General features: G+C 43.7%; 1 protein-coding gene across 1 annotated transcript in view; it reads right to left on the reverse strand.

Annotated features, from left to right (window-relative positions):
• PUM3 (pumilio RNA binding family member 3) overlaps positions 1-18721 on the reverse strand; it is a 41360-nt gene extending 22639 nt beyond the window's left edge. The window contains exons 1-12 of the mRNA XM_040449444.1: positions 18662-18721; positions 15293-15383; positions 13755-13973; positions 10886-11021; positions 10207-10282; positions 8873-8966; positions 8541-8607; positions 6906-7080; positions 5854-5957; positions 4767-4845; positions 2757-2855; positions 1820-1873 (exon numbers count right to left, since the gene is read on the reverse strand). Coding sequence (XP_040305378.1) covers positions 1820-1873; positions 2757-2855; positions 4767-4845; positions 5854-5957; positions 6906-7080; positions 8541-8607; positions 8873-8966; positions 10207-10282; positions 10886-11021; positions 13755-13973; positions 15293-15383; positions 18662-18706 — 1239 coding nt within the window. The 5' untranslated portion in view covers positions 18707-18721. The remainder of the gene's footprint in view (positions 1-1819; positions 1874-2756; positions 2856-4766; positions 4846-5853; positions 5958-6905; positions 7081-8540; positions 8608-8872; positions 8967-10206; positions 10283-10885; positions 11022-13754; positions 13974-15292; positions 15384-18661) is intronic.
• Between the last annotated feature and the right edge of the window lie 4282 nt (positions 18722-23003).

A 23003-nucleotide genomic window follows, 5' to 3' on the forward strand; every position in this document is an offset into this window, starting at 1 on the left:
CAAAGCATAACAATGTGTACACAGCACACAACCACCAGTCTCTGATTTTTAAGTCCCACACACAGAAGCATGCCCACATACATAGTATCTCTGGGTGAATACAAAAGAAACTGGAACAGAACGTCAGTGACAAAAAGACACCTCTACAATTACAGCTGGAGATTTTTAATACACTTTTCTCAGCACCTGATGGAAGCAGCCAAGGAGAAACAGATCAGTAAAAACACTGATGAGATGAACAACGCTGTCAACCACCCTGATCTGACATTTATGGAATACCACACGTACCAATTCCACAAAACAAACTCTCCTCAAGATCCTGTGACAGACCACAGGACAGGCCACAAGATGATAAGTCTTTATATGCGTAAAAGGACTGAAATAAGAGAGTATGTTAAGAATCCCCAATACGTGGAAAATTAAACATGTCTAAATAACCATAAATTAAATCCATGGGCAGTTACTAGTTTATCTCCTCTCTTTAGAAGCAACTCCGTGGGATAAAAAAGGCACTGCGCTGTCCATTTCTTGTTACTATCATAATGCCTTGCTGGGATCAGGTTCTCCAAAACAAAACAAACACAAAAACCCCAAAACTGTTTATACAACTGTAAAATTAAAACAAATCTAATTTTATTATTTAAGAACGTGCTTTACTTTTGGGGCTACCTGGGTGGCTCAGTCGGTTAAGCATTAGACTCTAGATTTCAGCTCAGGTCATGAACTCATGGTCTGTGGGTTCAAGCCCTGCATCGGGTTCTACACTGACAGGACAGAGCCTGGTTAGGATTCTCTCTCTGTCCATCCCCCCCTCACTCTCTCTCTCAAAAAGAGAGAAAGAAAGAAAGAAAGAAAGAAAGAAAGAAAGAAAGAAAGAAAGAAAGAAAGAAAGAAAGAAATGTCTTTTACTATTAATACCTTTCAGAATTTTCTACTAACATTCGGTTTTTACTCATTTCTAATTTAAAATATTCAAATTAAAATGTTAGAAGATTTACTTCACGATGAAAAACAAACAGTAAAATCTCGTATGTTGGAAACAACTCACTAGAGAATCTTTGCTTTCATTTTGTTACAGAAAAGTTAGCTGCCTTACATGGCCTTATACTCCCTCCTCGGTCTCCAGCTGCGAACGTCCATAGGCACAGAGTGCCAATTTATCGGTGTCCAAAGTGGCCACCAGCTGCTATGTGTTCTCTTTGCATTTTTCATAGGATACAGTTGTTGTGGCCAATTTTAGTTCCCTAGTAAATCAGAAGCTTTAACATATGTTTGCTACTATGTATATTCTAGAAATACTATGGAAAACTAGTAAGTATTTAAATACATGGAAATACTATCATTCGAGGCGATTAATCTCTCTGGAAAAAACTTTTCATACCCTCTATGATTTCATGAGGAGAGCTTTTATAGCATCTCCAAAGGGTTCCAAAGAACTACAAAACTTAACAACTGGAATTTTCTCTGCTGACTTTACAAATTTACTCTAGACAGTAATTTCTGCATTTAATAACATAAATGGACAGATTCATTAAAGAAGTTAAATATCAGGTCTTCAAAAATATCTAATAAAAATGGAAAGTTGTCACAGTATGAAATTAAATGCAAAAAGGAGAAATCTCATTTAGTATAAACTTAATGCCATAAAAAGGCAGATGCACAGGAAGAGATTGTACTAAAATAATGAATAATTTTCTTGTTGGCAATTTTCTGAAGTTTTCAAATTTTCTACAATAGATGTGATTTCATTTTATTAAAAATAAAAAAAAGACAAAAAGCAAACAAAAAATAACAGAAACTGTACTTTTCTTATACTTACATTAGCCACCTTTTCAACGTAAGTCTTCATTGTTTTCACAATCACTTTCCTGTCCTTAAAAGATAAAAGTTAATTTGTCTTACAACTTGTAGTTATGGATTAAAAACTACATGGCCAAAAATGTCTAGAATGCTAAATTTCCACCAGTCTGGCACACTTTTCTCATGAGTGAAAACAGGTACGTGGCCAGAACCAAAAACACGGCAATATACTTTAAGTCCTTCCAGAGCTATTCCAATCCTATTAGACCTGTACGTGACAACCCATCGTGACCTAAGTACGGAACCCTAAAGTTATTAGCTGTGAGGCAAACCCAGTGGAAATACCTTCTTTTACAGGGAGAACGGAGAGATCTCTTTCAGCGTGTGAACGGACTGGAAATGCGTAAGGGTGCAGCATACAGATGGTATTCAATACTTACTGGTTCACCAGAAACTCAAGTGGTATTCATTTAAAAAGTGGGCAAAGCACAACACTTTTACAAGACAAAATTATACTGATCAAGGAAATGTGGATCATTTCGTGTTAAACTCCTGCAACTAACATGGATCTTTACCTCATCCCTCAAAGTACTGAACACCCACGAGAGCATCATCTCACGTGTTCATCATCTCCTCCCGCCTCTCCCTCCCCCCACTAAGATCACCGAATGAGGAATCAAAGAACCTGACAGGTACCAAAACTTCTATACGGGTAAGCCTGATACATATATTGTTTCTACTTGCTTGACAGGTCCCTTCCCAAATAAAGACAACTCAAGCTTTTTGGACTTTAATGAAAACTCCAACAGAGAAACACTAGGCCCTAAGAAAATCCAATTCCTGGGAGGCCCTGAGGCTCAACTTTGCAAAGATAATGTTGATACACATCAGGGCAAAGACCAAAGGAGCGGGAGAGTGGAGGGGAAGGCGGTTCAAGCCGCGAGCGACACACTCACCTTGGGCGTGCCGTGCCACAGGCAGTGCATGGCCACTCTGGCGCCATCGTGTGTGTGTGCCAGGTATATTACCGCCTCGCGGATGGCTTCGATCATTTCCTGGGGAACAAACGCCACCACGGCTTTATTTTGTCCTTTCCTCCTGCCTTTTTAAAATCTTCTACTGAGAACCAGTTATACACAGAGAATCACAGAGAGTAGAGGTGGAGAACAATTTCATTTTTAATCGTATAGAGACGCGTGCAGAAAACACAACCTTTTCCTACGCCTCTTTTTCGCCATCGAGGGCAGTGAATACCGGTGATACGCGATTTCTATTAAAATACCCGAGGAGTTTTACCAATATCTATTCAGAAAAGTATGTATGTGTGTTGTATATTCTAAAAGATTTTTCAAGAAAAATAAAGCTACGAAGTGGCTGTAGAAGGAGGGAGTTTTTAATAGTAAAGCCAGATAAAAAAGATACAATATTATTCCCTAAAACGGTCGTGTGTGTAATGAGCAGAAAACAAAACACTAACTTGGGCTGAAAAAGTTTCTCTTTTTCAGTCTGTCACTGGATTACTTCTAGAAATCATTTTCGTAATTCACCGTAAAAACACTCAACTGATATTTCCCTAAGAATAATGAGTCTGTTAGACTAGGTCCTCATTTATCAATGACCCCTTTAGTAAAATCCTAATTATTAATGTCTTACAAGGTAATTTAGCGTATTTTTAATCTTTCTGCATGGTCAATGTACCTAATTTCTTAATTGTATCTGGGAAGCCTAGCACATAGAGGTAAATGAGTTCCGACAGTTCTGCTAGGCCCCACGTTAGTCTGTTCCCGACTTAAAAATTTATATTAAATAAATAAAACATATACAAAGTCTCCGACCAGGAAAGAGACTATTTTCTTCAATAAGCAATACGTGATTTCATCCGTAACGATTTTGTAATCTTATCCCAGGATGGGTCCCAGAAATATAGTGCTCAGCTTACATATCTAAACTTATGAATCTATTCAAAGCTATCCAGTTGGAGAGTTAATGCCCCCAGGGCCAGGGAAGATTTGTCCCATTACTGTACATTCACACCAAGTTCCCAATGATGTTCTGTGATTAATACATTCAACACTAAAAAATAAATAATAATGACAAAGATTTTCCACCACTGACTATATTCCAGTGCTCATATTCTCGTATCTCAAAATACTGTCCCGCCTTAAAATATCCAGGACTGTGAGATGCTGTGCCCTGCAGAAGAGAGAAATCCCCAAAAGTGAAGCAGCACCTGCTACAGTCGTTGAACCACAAGCTGAGGTGAGCAGCTTACTCTTGGAAAATTCTCTTCTCTATGCCAACTTGTGAGAGGGTCAAAATTCCTATGAATGTTTAATCTGGCGTATTTGTTAAAAAGCAGTCAGGGTTATTATTTTAGTTACCCCTTACTAATAAAATGAGGACGAATGGGCAATGTGGTCACGGTTTGATGAGGCAAGCAAAGTTCAGGGGAGTAAATGATGAATTCTCATTTGTATTCCCATCGCTGACCTGAAGGGCAGTACAAATTACCTTCCCTCTCTGTTCCTTACCTTCTATCATATGAGGTCCAGTCTCTCATGGTCCATTTAGTTTTACGTGAGTGTCCTCCCCTAACCTTTTCACGTCGACGTGAATTTTGTATCAGCCTGGGTGAATTTCAAACTACTTGAATGCCGAGTATCTATCCGTTAATTTTCAGTGTGGTTAGCTGAAGGACTGGCTTATAATTAAAGTAAGTATCTGGCTTATAATTAAAATATAAAAACCCAACAAAATTCATAAAACTACAGCCAATTCCACAGTCTTCCGGCAAATTTCTAAAGGGAATTGGTAGACTCGTTCAAAGGGAGTTTAGAGCCTTATCTTCTCTAAATAAGGAAACAACTCTAAAATTTCCAAAAGACAATGTCCATTAAAGCAGTGTTTTACATTTTAATGTGGCTCTTCCTCTATGTTTGGTTTAAAAACTAAAGGCAAGAACTTACTGATCTTAGCTTGGCAGGTGCGTAGGTAAAGAAGTCCAAGAATACTTTATGCACCAATGAGTGCTTAATCACAGCTTCCCTGAAAGACAGACAAGGAGAAGAGAATATGTCAGATCTGGCACTACAATAATAGGGACACAGATAACCTCAGTCGTCCTAAAATACTCAAAGTAAGTAAAATGGTTTCAGAAAATGTTGTCTGTCACAAGCAGAGTGCATCTTTTCAGTAATACACTAAGAATTAAAAACGACAACAACAACAACAACAAACTTTTAGATGATAAAAATCTTTTAGTGTCGTCCACTAGAACCAAAACCAGAGCACAAATGTCCAGTATCTCTAGAGGAAATCATCATTCCAAATAACTTTCTCACATCTTCAATAAGGACATCTACATTTTCTTACCCAACAATGGACTTGTGATTAGGAATCCCTATGTGCATCTATTTTTTTATAGCTATTTTCTTTCTGTCAAGCACCCTTCACAACGCTTAGTTTCATAAAATAATCCTAGCACAATTAAAACATGAATAGAAGGAAACAGTATCAGTGACCTCAACAACACCGAATCGATCTAAGCTTCTTAGCGCGACAGGTGCTGAATTCAGACGTACGGTGGAGGCTCACGGTCAAGGCACCAAAGACCTGGAGCTGATAAGAAGTATCTACGCAGCTGGCAAACACATGTGGCCTTTATGGGCAAAGCACTGCTTCTGAGTGTTTTGGAAATATTAACCCATTTAATCTTCATAATCCTCCTCGGAACGTGTGCTACTATTATCCCGAATCTTGTAGATGTGGAAACTGAGGCACACAGAGGTTAAGTTATTGAACGTCATAGCTAAAAATTGAGGGGGGCACCAGGATTCACAACCAGGCAGTTTGGGTCACAAAGGATACCCCTTAACCACTCCACTATGGTACAAACTCCAGGGAGGCCATATGCCTGAGCATCTAAGTTTTATGATCCAATTCAAATAATTGAATCTATTTGGGTAACTATCTACCTTTCCTCTGCAAGGGTTATAGAACAATTTCTTCCTTCGAATGCCATCTGTTAAGAAAAGACAAAAACAGCTTTCTTACTTTTGGGCCATTGGAGTTAGAATCTGCTTCATTTCATCCATGATAAGCTCTAGCTTTTCGGGCTGTACCTCTAATACTTTGTCCAGAGTTGGGTGATCCGTAGACTGCAATGAGGAAAAAAAAAAAAAAAAATTAAACTCCTTTAAATTTAACCGAGTTTCTTCAACATCACAGCAAAGACAAATCAATTATAGTTATTTAAAATAAACTCAATATAAATTTCCGATTTCCCATATTCACATAACGAACGCCCCGCTGTAGATACCCCCACAGAGTAACCTGATTTTCTGGTTCCCACTCTATACACCCATCAACGTATTTAAACAACCGTCCAACTCAGCCAGTCAACAGGCACCTTACCTAGCACGTACTTCATCGTAAGATCAGGTAGTCAGCTCACAAATTCTTGCCACCATGGATATTCCCAGAGTGACGGTTACAAAAGAAACGAGCTAGGAGCTGGACCTGACTGGGGGAAGCAATCTCTGGAGAGAGATGGGTGCATTTAGGTCCCAAGGTCTGAAATAGACCCTTTCATCGTCCTAGTCCCCTTATTGGCCTCTAATGGATTCAACCCTGTACCGTGCCCAAGGCTGGTTCTCTCTACTCCCTTTCATCCCTGGATTCCACCTAGAGAAGGACAGTCCACACACAGGAAGAAACATAGAAGGCAGCTACAGGGAGCCCAATACATGTGAGCCCAAGCTGGTTAGGGGGTGGTTACAAAGCTCTGCTAACTATGAAGAGACCTCTACCTCAGTCCAGCAGAAACAGATGTCCTGAAGCATTACGCAGGGAACTCGGGAGAGAGGAACAGTGCAGTCTAATTTAAAGGGGATTCAGACATCGTGCCCCGGAAGAAAGGGAAATGGAAGTCTGATCATTTGCTCATCACACCAGAGACAAAATAATCCAAGAGAACGAAGGGTAGGAGAATCTCTTAATGGACCAGACAAAGCAGAAATAGAATATTCTGAGACCAGGGCACTGGAACGTCAGGAACGGCACACGGAAAAACTAAAAGTGCCAGCGAGAATGTTCTGGAAGGTCACCTTGTAGAGCTGAAACGTGTTCCCGTAGAGCTCCTCCGTCAGCATGTTCCTCTGCTCCAAGACGGCCCTGTCATTGTAGGCATACTCCACGATGGAGGACGCCTCCGCGTGCCGCAGCATCTTCCTCACGTGCCCTTTGAAACTTCTCATGATCTCTGCAATCTGTGGCTTACTCCTAAAGCCAGGGATGGTGGGAGAACATCAGCAACAGGAGGAGGAAGTGGGGCGGCCACAAAACCCAACTTCTCCTGAAACCGGCCCATTAGGACGCGGGGCAGCCCACCTGGGGCAGGAGAGCCACCCGCCTCATCCTCCCCGGCCCCCCCCGCCCCTGCCTCCCCGCCATTATCCCTTATTGGCCTTGTCCTCCCCCCACCGTCAGCTCCCAGCCTGCTCAGGAGTCAACTTGCTCCTGGCCGCTGAGACCTGACTTTGCCAAGCAGCTGAAAGATCCTGAGCAAGTTACTTGAATTCTGTGACTCAGCTTCTTTGGTCACGTCACAGACAGAACATGGTCGAGGTAAGAGGTGAATGACTTAAATGCACAGAGAACTGTGGCCAGCACTGTGTTCCTAGCGCCAGGAGCCCGTATTAAACTGTTTGGCGTGAAAAAGTAGGGGAGACGGACAGAAAGGGAAGGTGAAAGACCAAGAGGCCAGGAAACAGGATCGTCTAATTGAAACAGGACTTCAGGGTGCCTGGGTGGCTCAGTCAGTTAAGCGTCTGACTCTTAATTTTAGCTCAGGTCATGATCTCGAAGCTTCATGGGTTCAAGCCCCACACAGGGCTCCGTGCCGATGCTATGGAGCCTGCTTGGGATTCTCTCTCTCCCTCTCTCTGCCCCTCCCCACTTGTGCTGTCTCCGTCTCTCTCAAAATAAACAAACTTAAAAAAAAAAAAAAGGACGTCATTATAAGTATTTACGTTACATTCTAACATGATCGAGCAGCTGATAATTATAGGCAGAAACACATTTTTTGAAAATTCTGTCAACTGAACTTTTCTATGGTTAGCACATCTGGGCACGTGGTGCTCAAACAGAGAAGTCAGGGCAAGCCGCAATGCCAGCTACTTTAGGAAGTGTTCCCATCCGGACGTTCCCTAACCTACTGACCCCGCCGGGCCTCCTCCCTTTCCCCTCCCAGCCCTGCACCTTCTAAATACGGGTAATGAATTCTAAGCTAATCATTCAATTTCTCTTCTTCCAGGATGTCAAAATAAGAGTGGAGAAGGCAGTATCATCATTCACATTACTTGGATAATTGTTTTTCACACCATGCTCCCCAGCAACACGACAAGCATCTGCCCCGGGCTGGTGATTAGGATCCCAGACCAAGTGCCCAAGTGTTGTCCATGCCTTTAAAAGACTAACGACAGGGGCGCCTGGGTGGCGCAGTCGGTTAAGCGTCCGGCTTCAGCCAGGTCACGATCTCACGGTCCCTGAGTTCGAGCCCCGCGTCAGGCTCTGGGCTGATGGCTTGGAGCCTGGAGCCTGTTTCCGATTCTGTGTCTCCCTCTCTCTCTGCCCCTCCCTCGTTCATGCTCTGTCTCTCTCTGTCCCAAAAATAAATAAAAACGTTGAAAAAAAAAAATTTTAAAAGACTAACGACAATATATGTTATAAACAAAACTCACCCGTACATGAGAAATTTCTTAACAGTATTTCTGGAATACTTAGCTTTACTCAATTGGACAAAATCATCTGAAAAACAAAATACATTATCATGAGCTGACAAGCTCACGTCGGCCCTCCAGTATCAGAGAACTGTGTAAACACACAATCCTGGGAACAAACAACTCTCTTACTCGCCCCTCGCAAAGAACCCATAGAAACAAAAAGAGGTCCTGCAGAGAACACATTGCTTTCCCTCAACAAGGATGATTTTCCAGGGCAGTCCCAGGTATCTCGAGAGAAAAAGTGACTTATTGTAAAGCATCACGATTAATCTCCAACAGAAGACACCTACCTCGCAGCTCCTCAAAAGCCTGTTTTCGCTGTTCTTCGTTACCATACTGAATGTAACACTGGATCACACGAGTGGAGTCGTGAGCAAATGCCATCTGCAGGGAAGACAGTTCGGGCTGTTAGACGGATCTCTCTGAAGAGTTCTATCACAGCACTTCTGTTTTGCTGCTACTTTCCTTCCCAGGAACAAGGGAGGGTCTTCATGGACAAAATCAAACCTAGGTTACTCGCGAGTAGAAATGCTCGTTTTAACTGTACAAAATGACATTCCTTGGTTCTGCCGCTTACCGTCCAACACGGGGACAGATTTAACCATCTTGCAAGATTCCTATCGTTATAATTAAAAACAAAGCAAATCAAACCAAACCTCTTTAATGGTTATACATACTATTATTTCTCATGGCTCGGAAAGTTACTTTGCCTAAAGGAAATTTTCCAATTCAAAAATTTTATTATTCTCTGATTTTTTTTGTTTACATAAGTGATCTAAGAATGTCTGGCCTTGGCAACATAAGGTATAGATAGAAGACTGATCTAAAAGCCTTGCAACACGAGTAGCAAGTCATTTTTTGACTTGTTGGAACTAAAAAATTTTAAAGCCAGAATGAGCAACAAATAAAAAGCACTATTAAAGTAGACTGGTGGGGCGCCCAGGTGGCTCAGGTGGTTAAGCATCTGACTTCAGCTCAGATCATGATCTTGCGATTCCTGGGTTCGAGCCCCGCATCGGGCTCTGCGCTGATAGCTCAGAGCCTAGAGCCTGCTTCAGATTCAGTGTCTCCCTCTCTCTCTGCCCCTCCCCTGCTCACACTCTTTCTCTCTCTCTCTCTCTCAAGTAAACATTAAAATAAGCAAATAACATGGCACAGTAAAGAATCATTTTGCATAACTGATTATTTATGGTTACTGATCCACGAGTCCTGCGGTGAGGATCTGATTTATCCAGTAGTTGTGAGGGGGGTGGAGGTGGTATATGAAACACAACAACTTTTCAGGGTGCCTGGGGCTCAGTTAAGTGTCTGACTCTTGGTTTCGGCTCAGGTCATGAACTCATGGTTTGTGAGTTCGAGACCCATGCCAGGCTCGTTGATTTACTTTAAGTAAAATTTTTGAAAATGAATTTTTAAAAGATCATTGATATTTTACTAACTCCCCAGGAGTAAGGTCCCTCACTACGAAAGGTTTTATTTACTCAGTATCATAAAAGGTATTTGAAATTTGGGGCCAAATACATTTAAAACTGTATCGCGCCTATTGGGAACAGTCACCCAGCCTTTACTGAGAGCGGGCTGGTTTCAGTTGTTACAAATGCCATTACCAGCCTGCCCTACTTACTGTTTTAATCTTCCCTTGAATCAGCTTCTGCAAATCACCCATCAACTTGACTCTCTTTTCTTTGTCACAGTCTTTTCTACAAACGAGAATAAAGGAGGAGGAATCACAGCTGAAGTAAAGATGTTATTTCCAACACAAGAAACTAAAAACCACACCAGGGTACGTCCGCCCAGTTAGAGGGATTTTTCTCTCCGGAGGCAGCGGACCTCCGAGGTGAAAATTACTATTCCAGAGCAACCGGAGAAAAATGATTTTCTCAAAGACAAGAACTCATGTCACAAGGTATAATTTCATGCATCAGCTTACATCTTCATGGCCCAAACCTCAAATGTCAAGAAAACAATAAAACAAGTCCAAGAGACCAAAGGCTTAAGTATCTCAAAACCTAGCTGGTAGGAAATTGTCCTTCATTTTCTCAGAACTCTCCCAGGAAGAAATTTCCAACCCATTCTAATTCTCATACGTTTTCATAAACATATGTGACATCATCCTATGGATCCCACACGCGTGTGCCGTGGGCAGACATCTGATACCGAGGTCTCTCCTGGAGCACTGGGTTCTCCGCGAATATCCCAAGCGCCGCGCAGTTTACCTTAGGACATCTCGCTATGAACGAGGGGTGCCCACAACCCTCCACCCTCTCAGAGGGACTAACGAAGAGGCCGTCAGGTGGCACTACCGTCGTAAGGTCTCCCAAATGTGCTTCGCACGAACAACAATGTCATAGTTGGTTTTATCACTGAGCTGTCTGCTCTGTTTCAGTTCCTTCTTCTTCTTTTTGAAGTCATCCCACTTCGGTTTCTTGGCCGCTGATTCTGGTCAGTAAAGAAATTATTTTCAATTACATTAGTTCCAAGTGCCACAGACCACTATCAGTCAGGTACACGGGGCGATCACTTAGCGGGATCAACACTCCTTGTAAAAACTAAAAGGGGAAAAACGTCATTCCCCGTAAACTTATACTTTCCTTCACTTTCTGAGCAGTTTATACATTGTAAATTTAGTTGAAACCAATCAACCATTCGGTCACCAGCTTTGTACCGATTCTTAACAAGACACCTATTAAGAAAAAAACAAAACCAAAAGGACTATAAAAGGAACTGAAAAGGGTTAAGCTTCTTTTTCAATTATAAAATAAAAATTCTACTTCAAAACACCACAATCATTGGACTTCAGGTATAATCAATTCTTAATGTAAACAAAATTCAGTCCAAACTAAAACAGGGGGGGAAAAATTATTAACATTCTCAGTACTCTGAGGGTTGTTATGTACCTTTGAACTTTTACAACAATGCTGTGAGGAGAACGCTATTAATATGCCCTTTTTCCCATCAGAGGAACAAAGACACTAAATAGTTCCGTTCCTTGTCCAAGGTCAGGCGCATCCTAAGTGGTAGAACCAGTGGGAACCCGAGAGACCGCTCTCAAACTTCCTGCCCTGCTCCCTCTTACTCAGACCTATGCATAATCAAAATTTCTAAGTCTTCTCCAGAGTAATGCTCTGTAAATCTTGTATCTTCCAATGAGTATTTTGTTTCCTTCAAAATCTAAGGAACTTACCAACTGAATCAAAAAACCCCATAAGGCCTAACAAAGAACAATTTAATAAAACGGCTATTATTTACGCGAGTGTCCCGCAAAGAACCCTTTGGAGAATTACTGACTTCTAAACCTCTCCCCTTCTCGGATTGAAAAATGCACTCATTATAAAACACCTAGAAAATGCAACAACATCCTATCACCTCAAAACCTACACATTGACCGGCAACTTCTATTTTCTTCTTGCCATTTCCCTATACCTGTTTTATATTCATCTCTAAAAATTCCGGATCTTACTGCTTAATTTCAACATTATTATTATACTGTAAGCATTCTTCCATGAAACAAAATTATTTCTCAAGAACGTAATTTGTAGTAATTTTTAACGGTCCGTACAATTTACGACAACGTATTTAATTATTTCCTTTACTGTTTACTTATTTGTTCCCTGACTGGTAATCAGAGATGACAGGAAAGAGCGGGCGCATTTCCCATTCATACTAGGTGCACTGTTCGTGGCGCACTGTACAGAAGAAGGCAAGGGCTGCTCCGGAGCTCGTGTAATTCCACAAAGCTCTGGGCGCCCTTGACACCTGCCACACTAGGTTGCAACACACGTTCACAACTTCCGGGATCTCTAGTACCCAACCTCCCTCAGTTGCCGATATAAAAACATGAGAAAACCCAATCAGAGTCAGGAGCCGATCTCCCACAGCAGAAGGAACCAGGGCCACAGGTCTTCACGTGAGCAGGCACGTGTTCAAAATGCGGTGGTGAGAACTCTAGCAGGGAAACAGACTTAGCACCTGCTAGAGAGGCTACGAGAAACAGCAACTCTGGGGGGGCAGGCAGGGTGGAGAGAAGGATGAAGAGACAGGGATGGAGAGAAAACGGGCGTGCTGGAGCATAAAAGGATCCTGCCAGCCGAATGAGAAACAATGGGATTTCCCTTCCTTCTTCCGCCCCCACCTCCCCGTCCCCCTCGTGGGCGGTCCTCCGCATCTGTCCCCACCTCGCATCCCCCGGTTAGCAGTGCTCCACAGAGCAGAGCCAGGACCCGGGCTGGGACACCAGACTCAGAAGGCTCCCCGCAGTGGTCTCAGCTGGCAGCAAAGGAGCCGTATTAGGAGTTGCCATGTTGAGGACAATGAGGACACTGGAGAGATCCTCGTGACGCTGCAGAGAAGGGTGCACGTCTGTCAGCACATGACATCTGGGAACGGCTTGTCTGAGGCCAGGACCAAACCACGCACAAGTGGCGGAAGGTGGGGGGGGGGGGGGGATTCGCCACCAGAGCTCTGGGTGAGGAACCATCCCTCGAACATAACGACGAAGAGAACGATTTGTTTCAAGGGGCACAGGAGCCCTGCCAACGCTTTCATCAGTCAGCAGCTGGTCCTGAGTCTCAACCTGCCATGTGTCCACTACGATGGCCGTGCCCCGTCTCCAGAACCGTGCTCCAGATCCGAGCCACCTGGTGGGCGGACTCTGTTAGACGGGCCCAAGCTCCCAGAGGGCAGGCTCTACACGCCTCCTGTTGACCAAGACATCCTTAGCCGAGGGAGATACTGAGCTGAAACACACTGGTTCTTTAAGCTTCTATGTCACTTATTCGCGGCCTATACCCTTACTGGTTGTTACGCTTTTTCGTCCCCATCTCCTGGCAAGGTGCGCAGAAAACTCACGTGTTTCTTGGTTGAACCATTCAATCAGTCAGTACAATCTGGCCTACAGAAAGGGACGTTTCACTGAGGTTCTACTGCAGAAAGCTGTCACAGCTCAGCTGAACTCCGTGGCCAGGATAACTGAGCAAGAGCCTAGGAGATTAGGCACCCCAAGCACCGGAAGACAACTGTGCCCAGGGAAGGTGCTTTCTGGTGTTTCTCTAACCCCATCTACTCCCCACCCCAAATGCCGCCTGTCAAGGAACAAGAATGGAAGGTCTCTACCAATGGCACAACGGTGTCCACACTGTCCACAAAGACGATGCTCAAGGAACCAGTGCTTACCATCACTTTTACCATCCGCCTGGGATTTTCTCTTCCTGTTGAATTTATTTGCCTGCTGGAATTTGTTCTTTGGTATTTTATCCCCTTGCTGCTTATTTTTGAACTGCTTTACACCTTTTTTCCCGGGTTTTGTGGCACATTTCTCAAAGTTCTTAGGTGTGATTTTAGGTCCACCTTCCTTGACAACTTTTCTTGGAAAGGTCTTTGACGAACCAGAATCTAGGGACAATAATAATTATGAGAGTTCAGTGATCTGGAGCCTAGATCTCGTTTATCCACTGGGCTGTGTTTGTTACACAAAAGAACACGCTCTTTAGAGAAACACACTTTGTCTTACTCTTAAATATGGAGAATAGAATTTTTTAAAAAATCAAAACACAATTTTAAAGCTTTTTCTGATTTCTAAAATTAGAATACATGTTCACTAAAGAAAATCGACAAAGTAGGGAAATGCATAATAAAAATCATCCACAAATTCTACAGATAAACCACTGTTGTAAATCACGCGTGTTTCTGCTTTAAGCACATAATTTGATGATATGACATTTTATTTCTATCTCCTGTATTCTACTTTAATGACACCTTGTCATTCAAGTCTTCATACGTTATTTTCGGAGGTTCAATAACATAATAGGGGGTCTAATACAATGAACACTTAAAATTTAGAAAGTATATATGTTACGGGTGCCTGGGTGACTCAGTCCTCAGTTGGTAAAGGGTCCGACTCTTGATTTTGGCTCAGATCATGATTTCACAGTGGTGAGATAGAGCCCTATGTTGGGCTCTGCACTGGGCATAGAGCCTGCTTGGGATTCTCTCTCTTCCCACCCCCCCCCCACCCCTCTCTCTCTGCCTCTCCCCAAAGAAATAAATAAACGTCAAAAAAAGGAGAAAGTATGTATTAAATGATGTATCAAATTTAAAGGTTATTTTTTTTACTTAAGGACGTTATTATTTTATTAAATATCACATTGAATTAAGAGACATTAATTTTTCCAAATTTCTAACTTTGAAAAAAGTTTTTCAAAGCCCATGATACAGGTATTTGATAAAAATCTTTGGCTAACTAAGCTGCAAACTAAGTGCCTCGCAAACGAGATGAATCAGTTAGGCACGGACAGAGTCCCTGACTTTTCCCTTCTGCAACACTGACACCTGATGGCGTAATAGCGACTTCACATCCAGAGATCTGGAAGGCAGAGGTCAGCCGGGTTACCAGTAGCAGGCATTGCTCAGGCACAGTTTCTCAAACAGGAACATAACAGGAAAGAGCGGTAAATTAATGACAACAATGAGGCAGCAGCATCCGCAGCTGAGATCAGGGGTCTTCCGTGAAGAGAGCACCCCCAATTTTCCAGGCAATGTCTTAAATGTCTTAGTTTCACGGGGAACTCGCAAACTCGGACACAAGAACTCGTACTTCCCCCAATCCTAACCCGGGAATACAGACCCACATCTGCTCTTGGCCCCCTCATCCCACCACCCCCTCCCTCCGGTTACAACGGACACGGCCACATGGTTTGGGAGGACTATCTTACCACTGTTTTTATGAAATATGTTTTTTTCTCGTGAGGTCTTCACATCTTTTCCTGTGATTTTTTTTTTCCTTTCACTTCCATTGTAGCAGTTCTGGAAGACAAAACAAAACCCAAAAGGGATCACTGGATTGCTCTCACCCAGTAAGGGTCATCAATCAAGCCACGTTTAGTCCTTGGATTTCATGGATGCAGGACAAATCACCTGGACAGACCATGGGTCAACAAGTCCAGGGACTACGCAGTCACGGTTTCTAAGATTTTAAAAGTGGAAGTGACAAGGTACCAACACAAAAATTAAGAACATGTACACCTAGCGTGTGATGTACGTGGAGGCAACACTTTAGCAATAATTCTGGGTAAAAACAGACCATGACATTTAATATGACACAAGTGTCAGTGTTTGTGTTTCTTATAACTTAGGAAGACTGTGTGATGAGAAACTGACAGGGATGCCTAGGTGGCTCAGTCAGTCAAGCGTCTGACTTCGGCTCAGGTCATGATCTCACGTTCATGAGTTCGAGCCCTGCGTCAGGCTCTGTGCTGACAGCTCGGAGCCTGGAGCCTGCTTCGGATTCTGTGTCTCCCTCTCTCTCTGCCCCTCTAAGCTCATGCACTCTCCAACGTTAAAAAGATTTTAAATAAATAAGCATTAAAAAAAAATAAACTGACAATATCGTCATGTGGATTTCTTGGTTTCCATCCTAAAAAGTCCAGAACAAAAAAGAGGTTGCACTCAACCATATATTCAAATTTAACGAAAGAAAATCAGTTACCTACAAGTTCCCTATGTATACCACTGTAGCTAAAACAAAGACTAACTTCAAATGCTTAATTTGCTATTCTTTTAGAAGCAACCAGTAATTTTCAGTGATCTCCAAAGTAAGGTTATGTTGGGATATCCAATATTTCATTTGGAAGAAATCTAAAAGGTCGCTTCTGGGTCCAGAGAGCTCACTATACACAGGGCATGCAACAGATAACCCCTTGATTACCCGAGGCTCCTGAAAGCTCAGAGAATACGTCAAGGGCAAATGTCACTTGCCTATTTCTCTATCTTCCAAAGTTGTACATTTATTTCTAAAGTTCTGACGTTGACGCTCTAGAGTAGATGTTAGAAATTCCTAGACAATACCAGATATTCCTAAAACAAGAATTTTCTACTCAAGAACAACTAATTTTGCAAGATTATTAACGGGTATAAGAAAAAAGAAGCGTTCAGGGGCGCTTGGGTGGCTCATTTGGCTAAGCGTCCGACTTCAGTTCAGGTCACGATCTCACTGTGGGTTTGAGCCCCATGTTGGGCTCTGTGCTGACAGCTCGGAGACCGGAGCCTGCTTCAGATTCTGTGTCTCCCTCTCACTCTCTGCCCCTCCCTGCTCATTTTCCCATTTTCCCTGTCCCTGAAAAATAAATAAACGTTAAAAAAAAAATAAAAAAAAAAAAAAAAGGGTTCAAAGATGGCATGTATTTGAGAAATAGTGAATTAAATGAAAATAATTAAGGCTTTTTAAAGAAAGGCTTTTCAGATTCTTTTCATTTGCTAATTTAAGCCATCAATCACCAAACACAGGCTAAAGTAGGAAAGATTTTCCCAACCCTAATTGAGTCCCTTTTTCTTGAAACATCTCAAGGGACCAGTAAGGTTGCAAAGAACTCTCTGGAAAGTGCAGCTGACTTCAGTCTTTCCAATTATAATTCCGAAAAATGGAGGGCCCCTGAATTACTCCGCTTCCTTAGGTCATTCATTGGTTAACTGTGGGCTCATTTCAGCACTTGGCTGCTTTATCACAACAACGCTTGTATCCCTTAGTTATTCTGTGCTGCTGTTGGTCTAAAAATGCAGACATTTATATATTTTCTCTGTACATTTGTTTTCACCATTCATTTTGAAATAGTTTTCGTTTTACACAAGAGTTTGGAAAGAGAAACCGAATGTTCTAGTCCATTCCTCTGACGTTAGCGTCTTACCACAGTACTTTGTCAAAACTGAGAGAGAGGATCAGCACAATACTATTAACTTCGGATTCTGCCTGTCCTTCCGGACCAGGATCCACGGTAGTTAGTCATCAGGTCTCCTTAGTTTCCACCAACCTGTGACCGTGTCTCGCTCTTCTTTCTCATGACCGAGATGCTACTCAAGAGTACTGGTCACTGTGCACAATATTCTCCTTGGGGGTTTGCCTGAGATTTGCTGGTGATCGGACTGGTGTGGATCTTTCTGAAGAGTATCACAGAGCTAAGTGCCCTTCTCATCAGGTCACAATGGTACTGACTGGCATTACGTCTACCAATGATATTTTTAATTCTTCTGCAGGGAGAAGTGTGTCCCTTCTTCATTTACTTATTTAATCACGTATTTACATCAAGATGGCCTCGCACGCATTTTACTCCTTGGGTTCGAACCCAATCCTATAGTTGCTTCGTTGCTCAAACTGCGCCAGCTGTGGCCAGCGGGAAATCTCAGAGGCTGCTTCGGTCTTTGCGACGTGACCCGTCCGGTTGGTTTCCCACGCCCTTACCTCCTGGCACTTGTGCCAAGTTCATCCTGCAACTTCCCTGCACTGGCCCTGAAACCAGCCACTTCTCCGAGGAACCCTGGTTCCTTTTATTGAGAAGGGCAGGATCTGAGCGCGAGGCGCACTTGACGTCACTGCTTCTAGGGCTTTGCACCAGACGGGGCTGGTGATACCCAGGTCCGTATACCAGCGTCTGTGGACCCGGGAGCCTGCATTTCTTTGTCTATCTGGTAAGTAAGTTCACACTAACGTCTCCAACTCTAATCAAGCGCCACAAGGTTCATTCTGGTCTTCCCCTCTTGCCTTGTCACTTTTTTTCTCTTGACAGGGAGAAACTTGCCACCAGTGATCTGCGTAGCACACGTAGTTTCAGAATGCCACACTGTATGCCCATGGGAAACGAACTTCCCAACTCTACCACAGTTTATTTACAACTTTCTTCCCCCCCCCCCCCCCCAACAGTATCCATTTACAGTACTGTTTTTCAAAATTACTTAGGTCAACTTCCCCCACCACTCCCTTCAGTGAGGTCATTTTATAGGTTTGTACAAGTTAGATTTAGTTTTCGCGGTCTGCATTCCATTTCCAGACACGACGGCTGACTTTTTTGCACCCGCAGTCAAGCTCACTCTTTGGTGGAGCGCACTGATTCTGACAAATGCAGAGTCCTGTCTCCTCCACCAAAGTGCATTAGGGTACTGTTTTAACTCCAAAAAGTCCCCAGGGGAGCCCCTCTGCCATCATTCCCTCCTGGCAATCACTGATCTGTTTTCCGTCCCTCTGGTTGCGCCTCTTTTCAAACAGGTGGTATAAACAAAGTCAAGCTGCATGTAGATAGCCTTTTGGGTCTTACTTCTTTCACTTGGCAAGACGCATTTGCTTGGGGAGCCTGTACCATCACATCTAATCAGCACCTTTCTTTGGCTTACGGAACTGTCTCCTCTTTTTCCCCTTCCGCTATTCCGCATTCAGGCTCTGTATCTCTTGCTCAGCTTGGTTTTTGCTGTTGGATCCCAGCTGCTGTGATCCACTCTCCGCTGCCTGATCAATCTACAAAGTCACCAATTTCGTACCATCTCGCTGCTCCAACAGCTTCAAAAGTTTCCTGACAACACGAAATACTTCAAACCAAACCGCCATCCAAAATTTAGTCCTAACATACCCTCATCACAAACAACACACCCAAGCCAAACGTCTTCACTGTTCTTTTTCAGGATCCAAACTTTAAAGCCATTCTATCAAATATTAACCCCACCCACCCTTCAAATCCAGCTTAAATGACAGCTTTTTTTTTTTTTTTTTTTTTGGTTTATTCATTTTTGAGAGAGAGGGAGAGCAAGAGAGAGAGAGCACGCACTCGCACAAGAGAAAAGAGCAAGCAGGGGAGGGATAGAGAAAGGGGGAAGAAAATCCCAAGCACGCTCAGGGCAGTCAGCGCAGAGCCCAACACAGGTCTCAAACTCACGAACACGGGGGTTACGACCTGAGCCAAAACTCAAGAGTTGGACACTTAACTGAATGAGCCACCCATATGTCCTTAAATGAATTTATTATTTCTTCTCCACACGCCTACCTTCTTTCCCAAATGATTCTCATTCTTAATCCTTTCTGGCACATTCTGATGGCCTTCTTACAATTTCACACCTTGGACTTGAAACATACTGCATACCTATACACTCTGCTAGAAAGCTACTGTGTTGAATAAAATATATGAAAAAGAAATTCAAAGTGGTGGAGTAGAAGCAAACAAAATTAAATCACAACATAATTGGGGCGCCTGGGTGGCTCAGTTGGTTAAGCATCCGACTTCAGCTCAGGTCATGATCTTGTGGGTTCGCGGGTTCGAGCCCCACGTTGCGCTCTGTGCTGGCAGCTCAGAGCCTGGAGCTTGCTTCGGATTCTGTGTCTCCCTCTCTCTCTGCCCCTCCCCTGCTCACACACTCTCTCTCTCAAAAATAAATAAAACGTTAAAAGGTTTTTTAAAAATAAATAAATAAAACACAACATAACTGTTACAACTGAATCACATACAAAGCGTTCAAAAAGCCACAGAGCTAAGAGGCCAATTTTGCCTTGTGGAATGAAATAGCAAAGATTTTCCAGGCACAGAAGGGCAGGTGACGGATCCTACCCTCTCAACAAGCTTAGCACTGAACTATGAAAGAGGTAAACCTTCAATATGCAACCTCCAAATAGTGGTATTTCTCAAGTGTCCCCCTCTCTCTCCACATTCCTCCCTAAGTGATCTCATCCAATCCCATGGCTTTCTATGCTGAGAACTCCCAAATTACTTCCCACTCAGAACTGCTCCTTGGGTTCCAGACTTGTGTATCTAACTGCCTCCCTGACACCTTGGTTTACGTGTCTTACAGGCACTTCAGCCTTATAAGTCCAAAATAAATTCTTCAACTATAACTCCACTGCAAAACACCCCCAAAGAAAAACATCCTCATCTAATCCACGCCACCCTATTTTTGCCATCTTACCAGCCACCCATCATCTCAGGAGAACCTAAGAGTTACCCTTGACATTTTGCTCTCCCTGGTTTGCTATGTTCAATCCTTCCATAAATTCTTTTGACACCGCCTTTAAAAATACTTCCAACTCGTCAACTTCCACCTCCACTACCACCAACCTAATGGAAAACACCAATACTTTTCAATGGCATACTCAATAATAATCGAGGGGCGCCTGGGTGGCGCAGTCGGTTAAGCGTCCGACTTCAGCCAGGTCACGATCTCGCGGTCCGGGAGTTCGAGCCCCGCGTCGGGCTCTGGGCTGATGGCTCAGAGCCTGGAGCCTGTTTCCGATTCTGTGTCTCCCTCTCTCTCTGCCCCTCCCCCGTTCATGCTCTGTCTCTCTCTGTCCCAAAAATAAATAAACGTTGAAAAAAAAATTAAAAAAAAATAATAATCGAAATTGTAGACAATTCCTAAAGAGAACCTGGGTCAACCAGGTTTCTTCCTTACAAGCCTCCAATGTTTTCTGCAAATGAGAACAGAAACGGGTTTCCCCACTGTATAGAAATCGAATCTCAACCACTCATCACGGCCTTTAAAGCCTTACAGAACCGCGGCCACACTACCCCTCTAATTTTATCTTGTATCGCTGCACTCCGAGCTCACATTGGTCCCCTTTCTCTAGCTGCCACCGCAGGGACTTAGCCCAAGTTACTGCCTCTGCTTAAAGTAGTTTTCCCTGGGCTTCCAGATTTCAGAGTTGCCTCTTACGCTTTAGGTATCAGCTTAGAGACCCCTTCAGACTCCCCTATCCTCCACCTCGGCACCAAGCTCGTTTCCTTCCCAGCGCTGATAACGTGCAACTACGTTCAGCCTGTACCCTCAGCCCCCAGCGTGCACAGGGTCGAGTGGATATTTGCCACACACGACAGAAAGGCTGACCGCCACGGGCACGGGCCGGGATCCTAGAGGGAAGGAAGCTCGGGCCAACCCAGCAGCCCTCTCAGGGCAAAGTAAGAGGAAGACAAGTCGTGAACCCGCCCCAGTCGCCAGTCTCCCGTCTCCTCCAACTCTCCCAGAACAGAAAAGGCCACAGAAGACTATCCAGCGGGTGACAGGCGCGAGCACCTCTACCCTCTGGCGGCTCGGACAGACCCTCCCCCTGCAGCGTGGGGCAGGGGGCGAATGAACCCCTCCAGGGGCGGCCGCCGAGGCCGCCGTACTCACCGCACACGTGGGGCCGAGGCGGGCGGGGTCCAGGCTCCGCGGCGCCACTTCCGCTTCCTCGATTTGCCCCGCCCCCAGGCCCGCCTTTTCCTTCTAGCGCAACGGAGCTGGGGTTAAAGGAGAGGCCTTAGCCAGGAAAACGGAAATTCGGCATTTCTATTGGTCCGCTTCCAGCACTTCCTCTGGAGGCGCCACGGCTGCGCCGTGCGCGGGTATTGGCCCTTGACAGGATCCGTAGGGCGATCGCGTATCGCCGGCGCCTGAAAGTGACGTCGTTAACCCTGTCGTTCCCAGGCCAGAGAAAGGAAGGCAGCTTCTCGCCCACGCGTCTGTTGTTGAAACGGAGTCCTGGGGTGGCGACTGAGCTAATACCAAAATAATTGATTTTTTTTTTTTTTTAAGAGTGCTTTCATTTGCACCCTCTCTGGTAGTCTAGCCTGAAGGATAAAAGGGTGTTCTCGGAAGTCGGTTTGAATTTTAATCCCGGGTTTTTTCACTTTGTGGCTTTGGCAAATTACTGTATGTCTCTGAATGATAAAATAGAGATCGCTAAATCACACATAGCGCTTAGCACAGTGAATGAACCTGGTAAGCGCTCATTAAATGTCATTTTTAACGCCTCCTCGTGTCTCCAGGCTGCACTATCCCATTTTCCACTCAAGGAAATGAGACTATAGTTAGGATATTATCCCCACTTTTCAGCTGGAGAAACTAACACCACATATTTGGTTATGATACTTGTCATTGGATTTAAGGCCCTTTGAGATAATACAGGACGATCTCATCCGAAGATCCTGACTTAGTGATACGGCAAAGATCTTGTTTTCCCAAATAAAGTCCCTTTAACAGGTTCTGGGGTTTGGGACATAACACACCTTTTGACGACCCGGAAAGTTGAGGAATTAGGACATGATTCCAAGTGTGTCAAGCGTCAGATTTTACTGTCTTGCAAACGACACCATCTCTTGTCCCTTAAGGCATTAGGCTTAAGACTGGTAATTTTCTAGACTTCCTGAGGGCAGGGCTGTCATTATTCAGGCACACATCCCACTACTCAGCACATAGCTGTTTAGTAAGTACTTACTGTTTGCCTTAAGTATTGTAAGTGTGTTTGCATTTCAGTTCACTTAAGTCTCATAAGAACAACTGCAGTAGGGCTTCTCCCTTCATTTTATGGAAACAAGGGGAAACAGTAAAGTTGATCGGGTGAGCCTGACTCCAAACTCAACAGGACCGCCCCTGGACTGCTTTCCCTAATCCATTGGTTCTCTAGTAAATGCTCAAAAGCAGAGATACACCCTACCACACAATACCTGGAACGGATACATTTTTCTTTGTAAGGCCACAGACAGTGGCACCACATATCCTCTCAAACACGTCCATGTAAATACCTTAAACATAGACATCAAAACCCTACTTACTATTCATTTGTCTTTTCACTAGGGAGGAAAAATAATGATCACATACCAAAGTCCTAGACTATTACCAATAATGCTATTTATCAAGTCC

The sequence above is a fragment of the Herpailurus yagouaroundi genome, unplaced genomic scaffold, assembly GCF_014898765.1.
Source record: "Herpailurus yagouaroundi ecotype Mexico unplaced genomic scaffold, PumYag 199, whole genome shotgun sequence".
In the NCBI taxonomy this organism is placed as follows: Eukaryota; Metazoa; Chordata; class Mammalia; order Carnivora; family Felidae; genus Herpailurus; species Herpailurus yagouaroundi.